The 17,831-nt window shown below is 40.4% G+C and overlaps 1 protein-coding gene across 2 annotated transcripts in view; it reads left to right on the top strand.

The window, feature by feature from the left end:
* Nucleotides 1-17,831, top strand: part of FRY (FRY microtubule binding protein) — a 297,837-nt gene that overhangs the window by 235,860 nt on the left and 44,146 nt on the right. The window contains exons 49-54 of one of the 2 annotated variants that reach the window (XM_065403815.1): nt 738-899; nt 1,394-1,468; nt 2,624-2,794; nt 6,836-6,844; nt 11,162-11,362; nt 17,069-17,230. In XM_065403815.1, the coding sequence (XP_065259887.1) occupies nt 738-899; nt 1,394-1,468; nt 2,624-2,794; nt 6,836-6,844; nt 11,162-11,362; nt 17,069-17,230 (780 nt within the window). The remainder of the gene's footprint in view (nt 1-737; nt 900-1,393; nt 1,469-2,623; nt 2,795-6,835; nt 6,845-11,161; nt 11,363-17,068; nt 17,231-17,831) is intronic. The other variant, XM_065403807.1, reaches the window with a different exon arrangement.

Raw genomic sequence — 17,831 nt, 5'->3', positions numbered from 1 at the left:
ACTTGATTAATTTAAATACAAATTATAATAAACTCTTCTTTTTAAAAATGTACAAAAATATGTTACCTGAGTAACACCGTATTATCTAGTTTCAGACTGGAGTCTTTTGACAGGAGATATTTTGACCATGCAAACACTTACTTACATACTTAACTTTATGGGACTATTCACCTGATTAAAGTTAATCACATGTGTGTATGCAGGATTGGAGACTTATTCTTACAACAGCTACTGAGAAACAGGGTTTATAAAGGAAACACTACCACAAAAGGATATACTTTTAGTATTTTTCCATAAATGTTTTCTCACTCTTATTGTCCTGGGCTCTCTGAGCACTCTGGCCTGATCCAGCAAAACATTTCAGTATGTGCGTAAGTGGTCTGCTGGATCAGAGCCAGAGTGCTCAGCACCCTGCAGAAAAACCCCTGTAACAACAGCCTGTGTTAAAATAAGTTTATTTAACAAAATTTGCTTTTCTCCATTGCCAGTTTAGTAAACTCATTTATTACTGTAAGTTGCTCCTGAATGCTGAGGTGCTGGTATTGTTGGGGGCAGAGACACTGTGAAGAATATATGGTGGAAAAAATAAATGTAAAGATTTATATGGGGCTTATAAACAGAAAAACAAAAAATAGGTAAAATTTTGGGCATACCTGTCTTCAGAATGACATTCATCTGCAAGTGAGCTAACAGGTCATTAACATTATTCTACATAATGCGGCTCTGTGTTATTTCAGACTCCAATTATTGGGAGACGATATGATGAGCTACAGAGTTCTGCTGGCCGAGATGGTAAACCCCGGGCAATGGCTGTCACTCGAAGCACTTCCTCAACCTCCTCAGGTTCTAATTCCAATGTCCTCGTTCCTGTGAGCTGGAAAAGGCCTCAGTATTCTCAGGTAGAATTCCCACTAAGTTCCTGTAATGGAGCCCCCTATTCATTAAAATATGCCTGCAGCATTGCTCCTGAATGTGACCTTGTTTTGCACTATTGGATTTTGTTAGCTGCCAGCTAAAGTAAAAACATGCAAAATATATTTATTTATTTATTGCTACTGTTAAGCATATTGGAGATTTGGGATGATTCAAAAACTTATGCATGTGCTTAATTTCAAGATCTTGAGTAGTCTCAGTGAAGTTATACATGTGTTTTAGTGCTTTACTAGTTTAGGGCCTAATGAAATGAATAGACCAGTTTTTAAATTTTTTTAAGTACTGAAAAAATATTAGCTGCTGCTTTTATCTATTTCCCTGTTTGTGTAGTTGCTCTAAAATAATTCCTTTAACATCAAACCAGTGAGTCTCTGATCATAGTTTTTCCTAAAAACATATCCCTCTAGTTTCCAACAGAATGAATAAAGAATGATGCTAAAATTAAAAATGTTTTTTCTAGAAAAGGACAAAGGAAAAGCTGGTACATGTCCTTACCCTGTGTGGTCAAGATGTGGGGCTGAGCAAAAACCCTTCAGTGAGTCTTGCTTCATTGACTGTTTCGTCTTTTGTTGTTTTTGTATCTTTAATTTTAAATATCAAGAACTTTCTCTCCCTGAATTTCAGAGGTGTTTTAATTTATTCCATGTCACAAAACCATCATTGTAGTTAGCACAATCTGGCACATGTTGCATTTCTCAGCACAAAGGACAGTGATTGAGCATGGAGCGTAAACAGCCCTCTCACTTTTAGAGGCTGTTCTTCCAGAACAGGTTATGAAGCAGTTCGGTGGAGCATTGTTGGGATGCTGGCACTATCACTGTCCAAGCTTTACGTGTTCTATGGACAGATCATTTTGGTCTCCAGTACTGTCAATCTAGCTCCTTTCAGAAGGCCTAAATTCAATTACAGAAAAAGCAATGAAGATTAGCACCCTTATCATCCCATGAGATAATGATTCTAACATTACTCTTTATGGAAATGAGTATTGTCTCATGCAGTGGAATGTATAGTGGACTATTCCAATTTTGTTGGTTGATCGAGGGATTTTTTAAATTTCAAAGGTAAAGATTTGTATTTATTTTCTTTAAAATAATGCTTAAACATTTTAAAAGCACTTTATAAATCTTGAGTACTTTGTGATACATTATTACTATGTCACTCTTGCTATTATGTTGTGGATGTGTTCTCAGTTTGAACAAAACAGGAACCCACAGAATGAATTGTTCTCATCTAAACTGCAGACATTGTTCAGTAGGAAAGGAAAAGCTACTGCTGCACAAATTAGTCTGTGTTATGTTTCCTAATCTCTCCACATGCTTAAGCATGTTTAACTAGAGGTTTTCTGGTGCAAGTATTAACTCAGCCCCTTGACAATCCTTTCTGCAATGGGCTCTTTGAATTTCATTCCCATAAATGTATATAAACATTTAGGCAACATCAGTCTGCAGCCATTAGGAGGTAGCTATTACATTCTTGGATATGTTCCTGCAGCATGAAGTTGTGTCTTTATACAAGATTTAATCTCAAGGCACCTGTCCAACATAAATAATAAAAGAGCGTGTTCTAAAAATACCAGCTAAAGGAATTAGGTGTGTACTGGAAATACAGTCTTCTGAATAACCAACTCAGCTTTTACTAACAAGCAACCAGAGGGGAAAGTTTCTCAAAAGAGAAATCTTTTGAATTGTAGGTAATTTTTTCTTCATGTGGTGATTTGGATCTGATTGAGCACCAGACAAGCTTGGTGTCTTCAGAAGACGGAACGAGGGAACAAGAGAACATGGACGATTCAAACAGTGAACAACAGTTCAGAGTCTTTAGGGACTTCGATTTCCTAGATGTTGAACTGGAAGATGGGGAGGTACAGTATATTCTCTATGAAATGGCTTTGCTTAAGTTTTATCTCTGGCTAAAACACAATTTAACACTTCTTATTAATAAGTAATTCACTCTTTATAACATAAAAATTTAACTGTATGATTCTAGATTTGATTTTCAATAAACGTATTTATAATGTTCACAGTGTTGTGACAGTAGCTTAACATTGGCAAGCTACCACACCTTCCTGTCTGAACCCACTTTAATACACACTGCAATTACTACTGAAAGGCAAAGCTGCAGTTCTAATGACAACACAAATATCAGGTTTCTGTAACTTTAAGGTGAAATTAAAAGCTTTGAAACACAAGTTGTTGAAGATCCCAAATTGTTAACAAAATATATCTGCAGCTTTTAAGAATTTACATTATAAAACAAAAAAGTTTAAAATCAGTTCTTTCATCAATAACCTGCCAAAACCTGAATTCAAGCCCTCAGGGTTCTGTTACTCCTGCAACAGTTGATGAAATCACTAACATTTGAGCACTTAAAAGGATGCAGTTTCTGCTCTGCCTTGGGTGTCAATGATTTCATGGCTCTTGCAAGAGCAAAACAGAGCCCTGAGGCTTGAGATCAGGACTTGGCAGGTAAAGCCTGTCAGTTCACCTTTAATTACAAATGCTTCAGGGGAACTTCAATCAAATATACATCATACAGTTGAGGGATAAGGTTGTTCTATTCTTTATTTTGTTTTAGTTTTTTTAAACCATTTAACCCTTGAGCAAACCTGTTCCAACTGGGAATAATCCTTTCCATTTGAATGGGAAGGGACAAGAAATTCATACCCAATGTTAGCACCTTAGAGACTAACAAATTTATTAGAGCATAAGCTTTCGTGGGCTACAGCCCACTTCTTCTATATGCATCCGAAGAAGTGGACTGTAGCCCACGAAAGCTTATGCTCTAATAAATTTGTTAGTCTCTAAGGTGCCACAAGTACTCCTGTTCTTTTTGCCGATACAGACTAACACGGCTGCTACTCTGATACCCAATGTTGTACATGTCTAACAATGTTGCTACCATTTAAAAATTCAGAAACTATTGGTCAACTATTTCCAAGTATTTAAAATGCAGATCTTTGGCCAGCCTGACAGTTCAGCTGGTAGCACATCTTGCTACCGCTGTGGAGATCCAGATTCAACATTTATAGCCTCGAGACTAAAGTGTGTGCAGCAGAGCTCACAAGCACCTTGCTGGCACATTTCAAGCTGTATTACAAGAAGCAGTCATCCTTCTCCATTGTGAACTCAGGTGTCATAATGCCTGTGATTATTTTTTTTAATCAAGAGATAGAAGAGAGAATGAAGGGATGGAGCAGATGGAGCTTTAGTGTGGGTTCATGTGTTCAATTGGACTCACAGAAATCATGAAACCAAGGGTGCAAAACCAGGGAAACATACACTTTCCCTGGCCAGATAAGTAGAGGAGGCCCCAAGGGTGGTTGGAGAATGAACGCACCCATCACTCATCCCACCAGTGGTATTTCCTGTCCCACAGGGCTGAGCCTGTCTCCCCATTCTGAATGTTGCAACCTGCTGCATGGGGTCACAGTACCTCTCAGGGATGGCCAGGCCAAACCTAAATGGCACTGCACCTCCACACAACCCCCCCGCCCCCCCCCCCACACACACAATTTAATGTGATTGGCAGCCTCTGCTCAAAAGTGGTCCATAACTGGAAATGCAAAAGTGGTGGCATGCAAGGATTGAGGTGCATTGGCAGAGTAGTATGAAGCTTTCACAATGCCAGCCTGTAATATGGTTCTTAAGCCAATACTGTTAGCCCTCACTTTCATAAGCACAAAATTCACTTACAGCTTTTTAAAATAAAAATTCCAGGACCCCAGCCAATTCTGCCATTATCTCTACTGCTGTCCATGCAAAAGACGTCTTTTCCAATAGCATTTTACATCTCAGTTCTTGAAATTATAGTGTCACTCTCCCTGCCAGGCTTCACTCACCCTTACTGTTGTCATTCATGACAGGCATTTTCCTACATAACCATTTGCTCTAAAATGCGGTTATTTCAATTTCAGACCTCATTAGGTAGAATGATAGGGGAAAGAGGCACCCGTATGATATGGCACTTCCCTCTTTGACCTCTTGGAGGAAAGCACTAAATGTCTCACTGGATGTAGATATCTGACAAATAAAAGCAGCTCTTTCTTGAACTATCTGAAATGAAGCCCTAGCGTCATTAGTCAAGAATTTAACAATCCATCCATGCTGATCTCTGGAAGACAGAAAGGGACAAACATTAATTTAGTTCCCATTGGGTGGGAAAGCAAAATCATCTGCTAGGTGCATTCATGGCTAAACTGAATAGCTTGTAGGAAAAATTTTAAATGAGTTCTGACTAGATTTACAAGAATAATTTTAATCTGTGGTTGTTATAATAGAGTTCAAAAACTGTTAGATAATGATAAAAGACAAAATATTTATGCCAAATAACTTTGTTAAAAAAAAAAACTGTCTGCAGTCATTACAACACGTCTTTAAAAATGTATTCAAAATATTACAATGCAATGATAATTTTATTATAATTCGATCAATTATCAGATGATAAATTGGTGTCAGAATCATGAAAGCAGGATTCCAACCACAGACTGAGATTTGAGAATTGCTGCTTCTTTCCCTTCAGCAGTTAAAATCAGATGGAGAAAAAAACTTCAATATTCAGCCAGAGAGCAAAGATTAAAATATAGACAAACCAATTAGAAAATTGTTATTATTGCTATTAGTAGCACTGCTAAAGTAATGCTTACAGATCCAGAACCAGGTTGGCACCTCATTGTGCTAGGTGCTGTGAAGTCCCTGCCCCAAAGAGTTTATAGTCTTAATCCCTGATCCTGCAAAGATTTAAGTATGTGCCTAATTTTAGTATTGAGGCCTAAATTAGTCAATATACGATAGAAGGGTGAGGGGAATGGACGTATCATAAACTCAACAGATTGTGCATTGTTAAATTTTGGCAAACATTTTACAGTTCATAATAATAATAATAATAAATAATAATTAATAATAATATAAACATTCCCAACTCTCTACAAGAGATTAGTCCATGTTATTGAGTAATGGCCATATCATCCCTGGAATCACATGAGCAGCTTCCTTTGAACCAGTGACCATACCAAACATGTAGCAATTACAAAGTCAGATACAAAAGGAGGAAAAACTTAATAGTGTGTTTAGTTCATCCTGGAAAGGATTCTACTGTGGTTTTCCATATGTTTTGACCATCCCAGTATTGAACTGCTAATGACAAAGCTTGCTCCTAAACCTTAAACAAAAAAAATCAGTCTTATGGTACTTGTGGATCAAGTATCCAACATCTCTATTTTTACATAAAGTAAAACTAAAAATACAGATTAAAAAAACCCTTCACTATTTGATAAACTGCTCCACATCTGAAACTTGCATACCAAGATTTAAGCAAGACTGGAGTTATTACTTTCAACTTTGAACGCCTGAAAAGAGGGAAGTATAATGGGAAATGTATATTTATTTTTAACTATAGCAACATTATTAGGCAACCCAATGATATATTTCCTGTAATTGAAGCCTTACATCATTATGCAGTTCAGTGTTTTAAACAAATACAAATAAAGGACCAAATTCAGGCCGTGCATAAGAGGTGAGAACTATAGTGACTTCATTGGAACTTACCCACTTACACCTAGTTTAAATTTGGTGTTCATAAACATGAATAAAACAGTGTTGGAAAGCTCAGACTAGCACAAATGGAGACAGCTATTTTGGAAAGATTATATTATAAACAGTTCAGTGCTGGGTGCATTATGCACAGATCACAAGATATGATTGTTTGGTATTTAATAAAGATTTAAAAACCAATAACATAGTATTTTATTTTTATTTTTTACTTAATGGTAGCATTACAGAGCTAAAGTTTTTCTGATCGCGTTATTTATTACTGTAGGGCAAATGTTTAAGTATATGGTATCTTTAATACAGTAATTTTAAATAGATTTTTATTTGTTTTTCTATCTATTATATCTGCTATCCAGGAACTTCAGGTAAGATAATGCTATTTGAATTCAGATGTGCAAATAGACGGTGTGTATTGTTGCAAATTTGTATTATAGAATAACATCATAGGTTTTTTTTCTCTTTCAGTTTGTGAGTGTGTGTGTGTGTGTGTATGTAAGTGGTGTTTCACATGCTGCTTTGCCCTACAAATATTTTTAGAGCTCTAGAAAAATTGAGTTTAAAGTAATTCAGCTATTTGGGGCTTAACTTCAAATACGTGTGGCTTTGCATTATCAAAGAATATGTGATTTTAAAAATGGGGATTCTAGATGAAATCCCCTCATTTCTAATTTGAGTTGCAAAGTTGGACTCTTTTTCTTTTTCAATAACTGTGCACACAAGTAGTACATAGACACTAAAAATGGGAAATATGTTTAGTTAATCTGTCACATTTATATTGTTAAAATGTAGAAAAGTTTTTTGCCTTTGTAGCATTAAACTGCTGATGACTGACTCCTAACTTCCATGTTGAAATTAATAGGTACATTGGTTCTTCTTAGCATGCTGTGAAAACTGGTACATGTGACATCTTTATAGAAAAGTTTTCAGTAGTCCACAGTTTTCCAGAGTTTTGCTGACTATTTATGGCTCTGATCCTGAAAACATATATGTGCTTACATTTACTCACAAGTAGTTCCATTGAAGTCAATGGGACTAATGTGAGTAAAGTTAAGGATGTGCATATGTGGTTTGCGGAGTTGGGGCCTAAGTTTTAAACCTTTAACTTTCTGTAGAAAATTGAAATGACACTGAAAGCTATTAAGAGATCATAGAAAATATTATTTGGAGAGCGAGAGAGCCTCATTCATCCTACAGCGGCAGTTCCTGTCTCACAGGATTGGGCCTGGCTCCCCATTTTGGGTGTTGTGACCTAATGCATGGGATCACAGCATCTCTCTGGTTTGACCTGGCTGTACCCCTATCATGCCAGGTCACAACATCCAGAGCAAGAGCTGGGTCAAGCCACCACTACAGAATGAGTATGGCGCAGGCTCGCTCTCCAACCCCCTTATGCCTCCTAGCTTCTCCCCTTTACACTAGGACTACAACCCTCCTAGAACCTTCCCCACCATTTGGGAAACAGACACAAGTATATGGACACAAGCATATGGAAAAACATAAGCATATGGAAATACTGTGTTAATCTTAAATGACTAAAACATATCTAATCTACATGGACAACACTGTATCTATATACATTGCTATTTGTGTGCAAAGTTAATGGAAACATGTTTTGCCAACACTGCCAGGGAAGCTCTTGTCTGAAACAAGCTTAGCACAATTCCTTCTGGCTTGATTCAGGATATATTCTAGTCTGCCTGGTAGAACTGCTTTTTATTTTATTTTTTTCCCCTAACCGCAGAGGTCCCAGTCCACAGTCTGGGTTGTGGTAGTGTTTAGGATGGACACACAGTGTGTTCAACCCCTACCCTCCCACACCATAAGATGCTAAGTGATAGAGTACGCTGTCGTATCTGGCCATTGTTCAGGCGACACAATGATCACATGAACTGATCTGTGTTTGTAACAAGTAGCTTTACGGAAAGTAGACGATAATCTCTACGTGCAGCAAAAGAGAAGTTAATAGCCGCTCAAGGCCATCTTTCCTCCTTGTTAATTGTGATAACAAAATTATTTTGTGGTGCAAAAATAGTAATCTGTCTACACGCTCCAGTCTGTCATTGAATTCAGTGTGAAATCTGTATGTACCACTGGAAAGATCAGGCCCCAAATATTTTTGATGTGTATGTCACGTCTCCTGCAAGCCTCTTCTCTTGTATTCTCTCCTCATTTTTAGTGTCTTCATCTTCATAATTTATTTTCCTTTCTTTTATTTGTCCCACTTCCTCTCCCCCTGTTTTTCCTGATTACATTTACTGTATGTTGCCCTTCTTTTTATCTCTCATCCATTTTGTTTTTCTTTTCTTCTTTTCATCTTTTCTTCTTTGAGAGATTCCAAAGAGGAGCAGCAGCGGAAATAAATTAGTGCCTCGCTTCTGTGGCACCAGCTGCAAAGTAAAACTGCTGGATATTTCAGTGGAAGTTGGCATCATAAAGACAAGGGCATGACATTAGTCTAGTTCTTGTTACCGGATACCTTGTGGAGGAAGAGCAACTGGTGCAGTTGTCCTGTAGCCTTCATGTTGGGGGAAAAAATAATTTTTAACACAAATAAATAGTTTTAAATTATAAAATATTTTTTACAATGCAAGGAGACAAGTTTCCTTAAATGTTGGACATAATTTCTGTTCTTTTCCAACGACCACCCTATTATGTGCTCCCACTTCCATAATATGAAAGACACAATATTCTGCTATGTCTGGCTTCATAATGGATTCATTGTCATTTTGCTGTTGATTGTAGTATATCCCTTAAGTCTACCAAATGTTTCAGTGGGCTGAGCTAGACTAGCATATATTTCTAGAGGTATTTTCTCTTTTCTGCATTTATTTTAAGTTTTGCTCCATCTTTGTTCATGAGAGGTTAGCTTATCATTGTTATCCAGAGCTTTTTCTCTGAATATCTGTATAACAGTGTTCTTTGCACTAAAAGGCAGTGATTCAAAATGCTTATATACCTTTGCACAAATTCAGTGACTTATTTTAAAATAAACTTATACTTAATTCATTGCTGCTTATGCCTTTTGCCCTGATTTAGCAAGGTATTAAGCAAATGTCTAACTTTAATTATGTGAGAAGTCCGGTGAAAATCAATGGCATTCCTCATATGCCCAAAGTTAGGTGCATGCTGAACTGGGCCTTTTTCACCTATGAAAATTTATTATATTACTCAGGAATATATTCTATATGGGTGTGGGACTCTATAAAAATATAATATACTTCATGTGTAATATATAATTTTTCTTCCCATTTATGATTTTAAGACAAAGATTTTTTTGCCAAATGTAATGTAATATATATATATATATATATATATATATATATATATATATATATATATATATATATATATATATATATATATATATAATTATTTCATATTTAAAGGATAATTGTTAACTTGAAGCGGATTCATTTTTTACAATTCTGGTTTCTTGTAGAGCACCATTTTAAAAGTAGGTTTTGTACTTACTTCCCCCCCCCTTTAATCCTTTTTCCTATCATAGCTTTTTTTCTTATGTTGATGTCTTTATAAGGGTCTTTTTAGCAAGAGGGAAAATGATTAAGACCCCAAACCTGCAATTGGATCCAAATTGGAAAACGCTTGGCCTTGTGCAGAGCCCCTTTAACCTCAGTGGGCCTACTCACATGAGTAAAATTATGCATATGCTTAAATATCTGCAAGCACTTGGCCTTAACTTGCCCATAGAAGGGAATTAGTGAAACTGACTACATACAAAGTACTGTCAAATGCACAAAGTAAACAAATGGGAAAAAATAGTGTGAAATATTTTTTTCAGTAACTTTATTCATTTATAACAATCTTAGATAGTGTTTGCCACTATTGTCTTGATCCTGCATATACTTACCCATTGTGCTTTAACTCATATTTGCATAAGTGTGCATAGACTCAGAACCTTAAATAGGAAGAAAATATTCAGCTACAAATTTGATTTTTAAGTTGACTGTGTCCCTTTTAAAAACTGAAATGTTGGTCCATACTAGTCAGCTTACTTCTGGGGGAAAAAATGTCCAGTTTATAAAGAAAAATCAATCATAACCCTAGAATAAAAGTTAAAAAGCTGTGCTGCTTTAGCCATTGCATTGTGCATGCAAAATTAGAGCTGCATTCAAATCTGCCTTAACTTTGCATTTCATTATTGTGGTCATGTATGTAGTACAGAGAATCTAAAATATTTAACATCTGATTTGCTATTGAAATATTACCATGAACATGTCCTGTTGATTGATCCTAATGTTTTACAGTAACATTATGGGGGGCGGAAATCTTTTCAAGTGGCTTTAAGATTTTTATGTAACCTGTCACTGTTTCATTGACATTGAGATAGATATGCATATATGTGCTCATGGAATTATAAAAGCAAATTTTTAAAGCAGTAAAGCATGAAAAACACTTAGTATTCAAAATAATGAATATTCATTTAACTTTTATTTCCATCTTTATTGCTCTTATTTCCAGATGGAGTCTTAGAAAGTTTCAGTAGCTTCTGGTTACTTTATTGTAACAGAATTGTGCTTAACAAAATTGTGTTCATATAAGAGCTGTACTATATTTTTATATCAAAAACAGTCTTCTGCTAGATTAGAACAAATTATTAGTAATTTTGAAAGTAATTTTATATAATAGTATAGGAAGCAAGTTGAGCCTGCGTGTGTTTTCAGGGTGAGAGTATGGACAATTTCAACTGGGGAGTGCGCAGACGTTCCTTAGATAGTCTGGACAAATGCGATATGCAGCTTCTGGAGGAAAGCCAGCTTTCAGGAAGTACACCCAGCCTAAATAAAATGAACCATGAGGACTCCGATGAGTCATCAGAGGAGGAGGACCTAACAACAAGCCAAATATTGGAACATTCAGACCTAGTAAGTAGTTAATTTACAGTTTGTTAAGAATAGATAGATTTTTTAAAATAAACTGATCTTTTAATTTCCTGTTGCTTAAATGCAAACTGATCAACTGGGATGCCAAATGTCATGTAACTGAGTGCTTTCTAATGGCTCGCTTGTCCTTTAACTGAAGATGGAAAAGAATTTTGATGAAAGTACTAAACACAGGAAGTGTCAGATCTGATAAGTAGCACTTTATTCAGCAAAGCTATTAGTTTTGCTTAAATGGCCAATGTTAAATCCTTCAGATGTATAATGTTTATAAAATGTAGCAGGCATCCGATTTTGAAAAATTCACCTTTGGGATGTTTAAATATGAATAAAAATTTGAAAGATTATAAAATGAAAAGTACACAAGCTGAAACAAGGTAATCAACAGCATTGGGAAAGTAGCATTAGCACAGTGTTTGCATTGCATGCATATATTAAATGGCAAAAAACTTCGTTAATGCAGAGATAAAGTTGCCTGGTGTAGCTCATGCCCTTCCAGAATGTCAAGTACAGCAAAACTCAAACTTCTGGAAAACCAGGAAATACAGAGAGAATGTAAACACCAACACAACTTTAACTCTGTCCATCTGTCCGTCCCCCTCCACCCCCCCGCCCCTTCCGGACCCGGAGCTGGCAGTAGTCACTGGGAATGATCTGCATGCATTCCATCTGCATTCACTGTGTTAAATGTAGCTGTATTGAATGGTGGAAGAGTAAGTTGGAGTAGCTTAGGGTATGTCTACACTACGAAATTAGATCGAATTAATAGAAGCCGGTTTTATAGAAATCGGTTGTATACAGCCGATTTTGTGTGTCCCCACATAAAATGCTCTAAGTGCTCTAGTCGGCGGACCGCGTCCACAGTACCGAGGCTAGCGTCGACTTCCGGAGCATTGCACTATGGGTAGCTATCCCACAGTTCCCGCAGTCTCCGCCGCCCATTGGAATTCTGGGTTGAGATCCCAATGCCCGAATGATGCAAAACAGTGTCGCGGGGGGTTCTGGGTACATGTCGTCAGGCCCCTCCCCCTCCGTCAGAGCAACGGCAGACAATAGATTCGCGCCTTTTTACCTGGGTTACCTGTGCAGACAACATACCACGGCAAGCATGGAGCCCGCTCAGCTCAGCTCAGCTCACCGTCACCATATGTCATCTGGGTGCCGGCAGACGTGGGACTGCATTGCTACACAGCAGCAGCAGCTAACTGCCTTTTGGCGGTAGACGGTGCAGCATGACTGGTAGCCTTCATTGGCGATCTGGGTGCTGGCAGCCGTGGGGCTGGCAGCCGTGGGGCTGCATTGCACCAGCCCCTTGCCTTTTGCCTTTTGGCAGTAGATGGTTTATTACGACTGGTAACCGTCCTCGTCGTACAGCAGTGGCTGTCGATCATGGGCACCTGGGCAGACATGCTCAGTCCTATGGAACTGTCTTGATGATGATGGTTATCAGTCGTAGTATGCCATTTTCTGCCAAGCGCCCTGTTGGCTCATCGCACGTTAGCAGAGTCTTCCCTGAGCAGCAGATCGTGCAATAGGCCTGAAGGCTAACTGCCAAGCGCCCAGTATTTCCTGCCAAGCACCCAGAAAATGCCGAGGGCTATCAGTCATGCTGCACCGTCGTCTTAAGATGTAAAAAATAGATTTGTTCTGTATTCATTTCCTTCCCCCCTCCCTCCGTCAAATCAACGGCCTGCTAAACCCAGGCTTTTGAGTTAAATCTCTGGGGGGGGCCATTCTGTGTGACAGTTGTTTGTGTTTCTCCCTGATGCACAGCCACCTTTCTTGATTTTAATTCCCTGTACCTGTACGCCATGTCGTCACTCGCCCCTCCGTCCCTCCCTCCCTCCTTCCCCTGGTCCGTCAGATACTAGTTTCGCGCCTTTTTTCAGACCAGACGCCATAGCTAGCACTGGGATCATGGAGCCCGCTCAGATCACCGCGGCAATTATGAGCACTATGAACACCACGCGCATTGTCCTGGAGTATATGCAGAGCCAGGACATGCCAAAGCAAAACCAGGACCAGCCGAGGAGGAGGCGATTGCAGCGCGGCGACGAGAGTGATGAGGAAATGGACATGGACCTAGACCTCTCACAAGGCACAGGCCCCAGCAATGTGGAAATCATGGTGTTCCTGGGGCAGGTTGATGCCATGGAACGCCGATTGTGGGCCCGGGAAACAAGCACAGACTGGTGGGACCGCATCGTGCTGCAGGTGTGGGACGATTCCCAGTGGCTGCGAAACTTTCGCATGCGTAAGGGCACTTTCATGGAACTTTGTGACTTGCTTTCCCCTGCCCTGAAGCGCCAGAATACCAGGATGAGAGCAGCCCTCACAGTTGAGAAGCGAGTGGCGATAGCCCTGTGGAAGCTTGCAACTCCAGACAGCTACCAGTCAGTCGGGAATCAATTTGGAGTGGGCAAATCTACTGTGGGGGCTGCTGTGATCCAAGTTGCCAGGGCAATGAGAGACCTGGTGATATCAAGGGTAGTGACTCTGGGAAACGTGCAGGCCATAGTGGATGGCTTTGCTGCAATGGGATTCCCAAACTGTGGTGGGGCGATAGACGGAACCCATATCCCTATCTTGGCACCGGAGCACCAAGCCACCGAGTACATAAACCGCAAGGGGTACTTTTCAATGCTGCTGCAAGCCCTGGTGGATCACAAGGGACGTTTCACCAACATCAACGTGGGCTGGCCGGGAAGGGTACATGATGCTCGCGTCTTCAGGCACTCTGTTCTGTTTCGAAAGCTGGAGGAAGGGACTTTCTTCCCGGACCAGAAAATAACCGTTGGGGATGTTGAAATGCCTATCGTGATCCTTGGGGACCCAGCCTACCCCTTAATGCCATGGCTCATGAAGCCGTACACAGGCAGCCTGGACAGGAGTCAGGACCTGTTCAACTACAGGCTGAGCAAGTGCCGAATGGTGGTAGAATGTGCATTTGGACGTTTAAAAGCGCGCTGGCGCAGCTTACTGACTCGCTCAGACCTTAGCGAAAAGAATATCCCCATTGTTATTGCTGCTTGCTGTGCGCTCCACAATATCTGTGAGAGTAAGGGGGAGACATTTATGGCGGGGTGGGAGGTTGAGGCAAATCGCCTGGCCGCTGATTACGCGCAGCCAGATACCAGGACGGTTAGAGGAGCACAGCATGGCGCGGTGCGCATCAGAGAAGCTTTGAAAATGAGTTTTGTGACTGGCCAGGCTACGGTGTGAAACTTCTGTTTGTTTCTCCTTGATGAAATCTCCCCCCCCCCACCCGGTTAACTCTACTTCCCTGTAAACCAACCACCCCACCCTCCCAACCCTCCCCCCCCTTCAAGCACCACTTGCAGAGGCAATAAAGTCATTGTTACTTCACATTGATGCATTCTTTATTAATTCATCACACAACTAGGGGGATAATTGCAAAGGTAGCCCAGGATGGGTGGGGGAGGAGGGAAGGAAAAGGACACACTGCAGTTTAAAACTTTAAAACTTTAACACTTATTGCTCGTGAAATCATCTGGGGTGGAGTGACTGGGTGGCCGAGGGCCCCCCCACCGTGTTCTTGGGCGTCTGGGTGAGGAGGCAATGGGACTTGGGGAGGAGGGCTGTTGGTTACACAGGGGCTGTAGCGGCGGTCTCTGCTCCTGCTGCCTTTCCTGCAGCTCAACCATACGCTGGAGCATATCAGTTTGATGCTCCAGCAGCCAGAGCATCGACTCTTGCCTTCTGTGTGCAAGCTGACGCCACCTCTCATCTTCAGCCCGCGATTCAGCACGCCACCTCTCCTCTCGCTCATATTGGGCTTTTCTATAATCAGTCATTGACTGCCTCCACGCATTCTGCTGTGCTCTGTCAGCGTGGGAGGCAGTCTGTAGTTCTGTAAACATTTCATCACGCGTCCTTCGCTTTCGCTTTCGAATATTCACTAGCCTCTGAGAAGGAGAAAGATTTGCAGCTGGTGGAGGAGAAGGGAGAGGTGGTTAAAAAAGACACATTTTAGAGAACAATGGGTACACTCTTTCACGTTAAATTTTGCTGTTCACATTACACAGCACATGTGCTTTCGTTACAAGGTCGCATTTTTCCTCTTATATTGAGGGCCTGCCGGTTTGGTGCGAGAGATAACTCACGCACTGCCAGGCCACAGATTTCAGCTTGCAGGCAGCCATGGTAAGACACAGTCTTTTGGCTTTTTTAACCTTCTTAACATGTGGGGATGGTTTCAAACAGTACTGCTCTCATTAACCATACCAAGCACCTGTTGGGTTGGCCATTTAAAATGGGTTTGCAATGTAAAAGGAGGGGCTGCGGTTTCAGGGTTAACATGCAGCACAAACCCAACTAATTCCCCTCCCCCCCACACCCAATTCTCTGGGATGATCACTTCACCCCTAGCACACGGTTGGGGTAGTGGTGGCTGCACCCCCTAGAATGGCATGCAGCTCCGCGTAGAAGCGGCATGTTTGCGGCTCTGCCCTGGACCTTCCGTTTGCTTCTCTGGCTTTGTGGTAGGCTTGCCTTAGCTCCTTAATTTTCACGCGGCACTGCTGTGCGTCCCTGTTATGGCCTCTGTCCTTCATGGCCTTGGAGACCTTTTCTAATATTTTGCCATTTCGTTTACTGCTTCGGAGTTCAGCTAGCACTGATTCGTCTCCCCATATGGCGAGCAGATCCCGTACCTCCCGTTCTGTCCATGCTGGAGCTCTTTTGCGATCCTGGGACTCCATCATGGTTACCTGTGCTGATGAGCTCTGCGTGGTCACCTGTGCTCTCCACGCTGAGCAAACAGGAAATGAAATTCAAACGTTCGCGGGGCTTTTCCTGTCTACCTGGCCAGTGCATCTGAGTTGAGAGTGCTGTCCAGAGCGGTCACGATGAAGCACTGTGGGATAGCTCCCGGAGGCCAATAACGTCGAATTCCGTCCACACTAACCCAATTCCGACCCACTAAGGCCGATTTTATCGCTAATCCCCTCATCGGAGGTGGAGTAAAGAAACCGGTTTAAAGGGCCCTTTAAGTCGAAAAAAAGGGCTTCGTCGTGTGAACGTGTCCAGGCTTAATTCGATTTAACGCGGCTAAAGTCGACCTAAACTCGTAGTGTAGACCAGGCCTTAGCCCCGTGAACTGCCCAGGAACTTTAAAGGTTAATTATCCTGTTAAATCCTCTTTCCCCACATGCTCAGTGTAATTTCTTTAGCATATCGGTGTGCAAGGCTTGCAATGCTCTAAACAGGAGATAAAAAATCTTTTTGAAATAACCTTTTAATTTGAGTTCACCCCCAGATGCCATGCACTCTGTTGGGATAACCCTCGGGTGTTGGACATCTTAGTGGGATGATCTGAGCCTTGGTTTGATCTCTGTCTGTGAGCAAAAAAAGGTTACCTGAATCTCTCAACTCTTAGAAAAGCTGTTTTTTTCCAGAGACTGTATCCTGAAATCCTTTGGGCAAATGGTCCCAAGTTTGGTCCATTAACAAAACCCCATGCTCCCATGAGGCACATCAAATTTCAGTTTGCATTCTGAGTAACCATGTAGATTTTAGAGCACTTAGAGTCAAGCTTTAACCAGAAACCTGGTCTTAACCTTAACTGTGGCAGGGCTGTGACCCCAGTATAATAAAAGGGCATGTGATAGAGGAGCTTCATAACTGGTTCTTTTATTAATTATTATTATTTTTTATTATTCTTTTTAACAGATCATGACTCTTTCCCCCTCTGAGGATACAATTCACATGGACTCTCTTTCTACATCATGTGATACCACCGCAGCTGCCCCGCATCATTTTAATACAAGAACATCTAGCTTTGAAGTGTCTTTGCCTGACATGAGTAATCACCAGGTGTCTGAGGGTTCTAAGGTGAAGAAGTTTTGAGAACTTTCTGATTATACTTCTCCTTAAATGAACTTTTTTTTAAAAATAGCTTATTTTTAAAATGTCATGAGGGGTTTGAATGCAGGGGCAAGTATGTTTTCTCTTCCCCTAGTAGTATAGAGTGTTTGTGTGTTTCTCTCTCTCTCTCTCTCTCTCTCTCTCTCTCTCTCTCTCTAGGTATATTTTCACACACTCTTGTGTGACCCATACAGTTCTTTTTTAACATTTGTCTCTTTCTATTTTGGTCTTTTTAAATTAAGTATTTTGCATTTTACATAGTATGAATGCCACTAACTAATGGCAAGATACATATATGAGTCTCTGAAGTTGCAAATGCTTTAGAAATACTCCTAATGTTCTTCATGCTGATTTGTATAGGATAATATGCTAACTGGGTGTGGGTGTATGCATGTATTTGTGAGATTTTTTTGTATGTGGGAACCTATTGTGCAGTTGTGTGCACTGGATTCAATTCTTGCCTTTTGGCATACTGTCAGAATGTTAAATGCCTAATTGCAGTATTATATTAGATTTGCAAAACACTGTTCTATACAGCTGTCTGAAGTGAATCATTCCTGCAGACACA

The sequence above is a fragment of the Emys orbicularis genome, chromosome 1 (assembly GCF_028017835.1).
Source record: "Emys orbicularis isolate rEmyOrb1 chromosome 1, rEmyOrb1.hap1, whole genome shotgun sequence".
Classification (NCBI taxonomy): domain Eukaryota; kingdom Metazoa; phylum Chordata; order Testudines; family Emydidae; genus Emys; species Emys orbicularis.
This window is presented reverse-complemented; position numbering and strand designations above follow the sequence as displayed.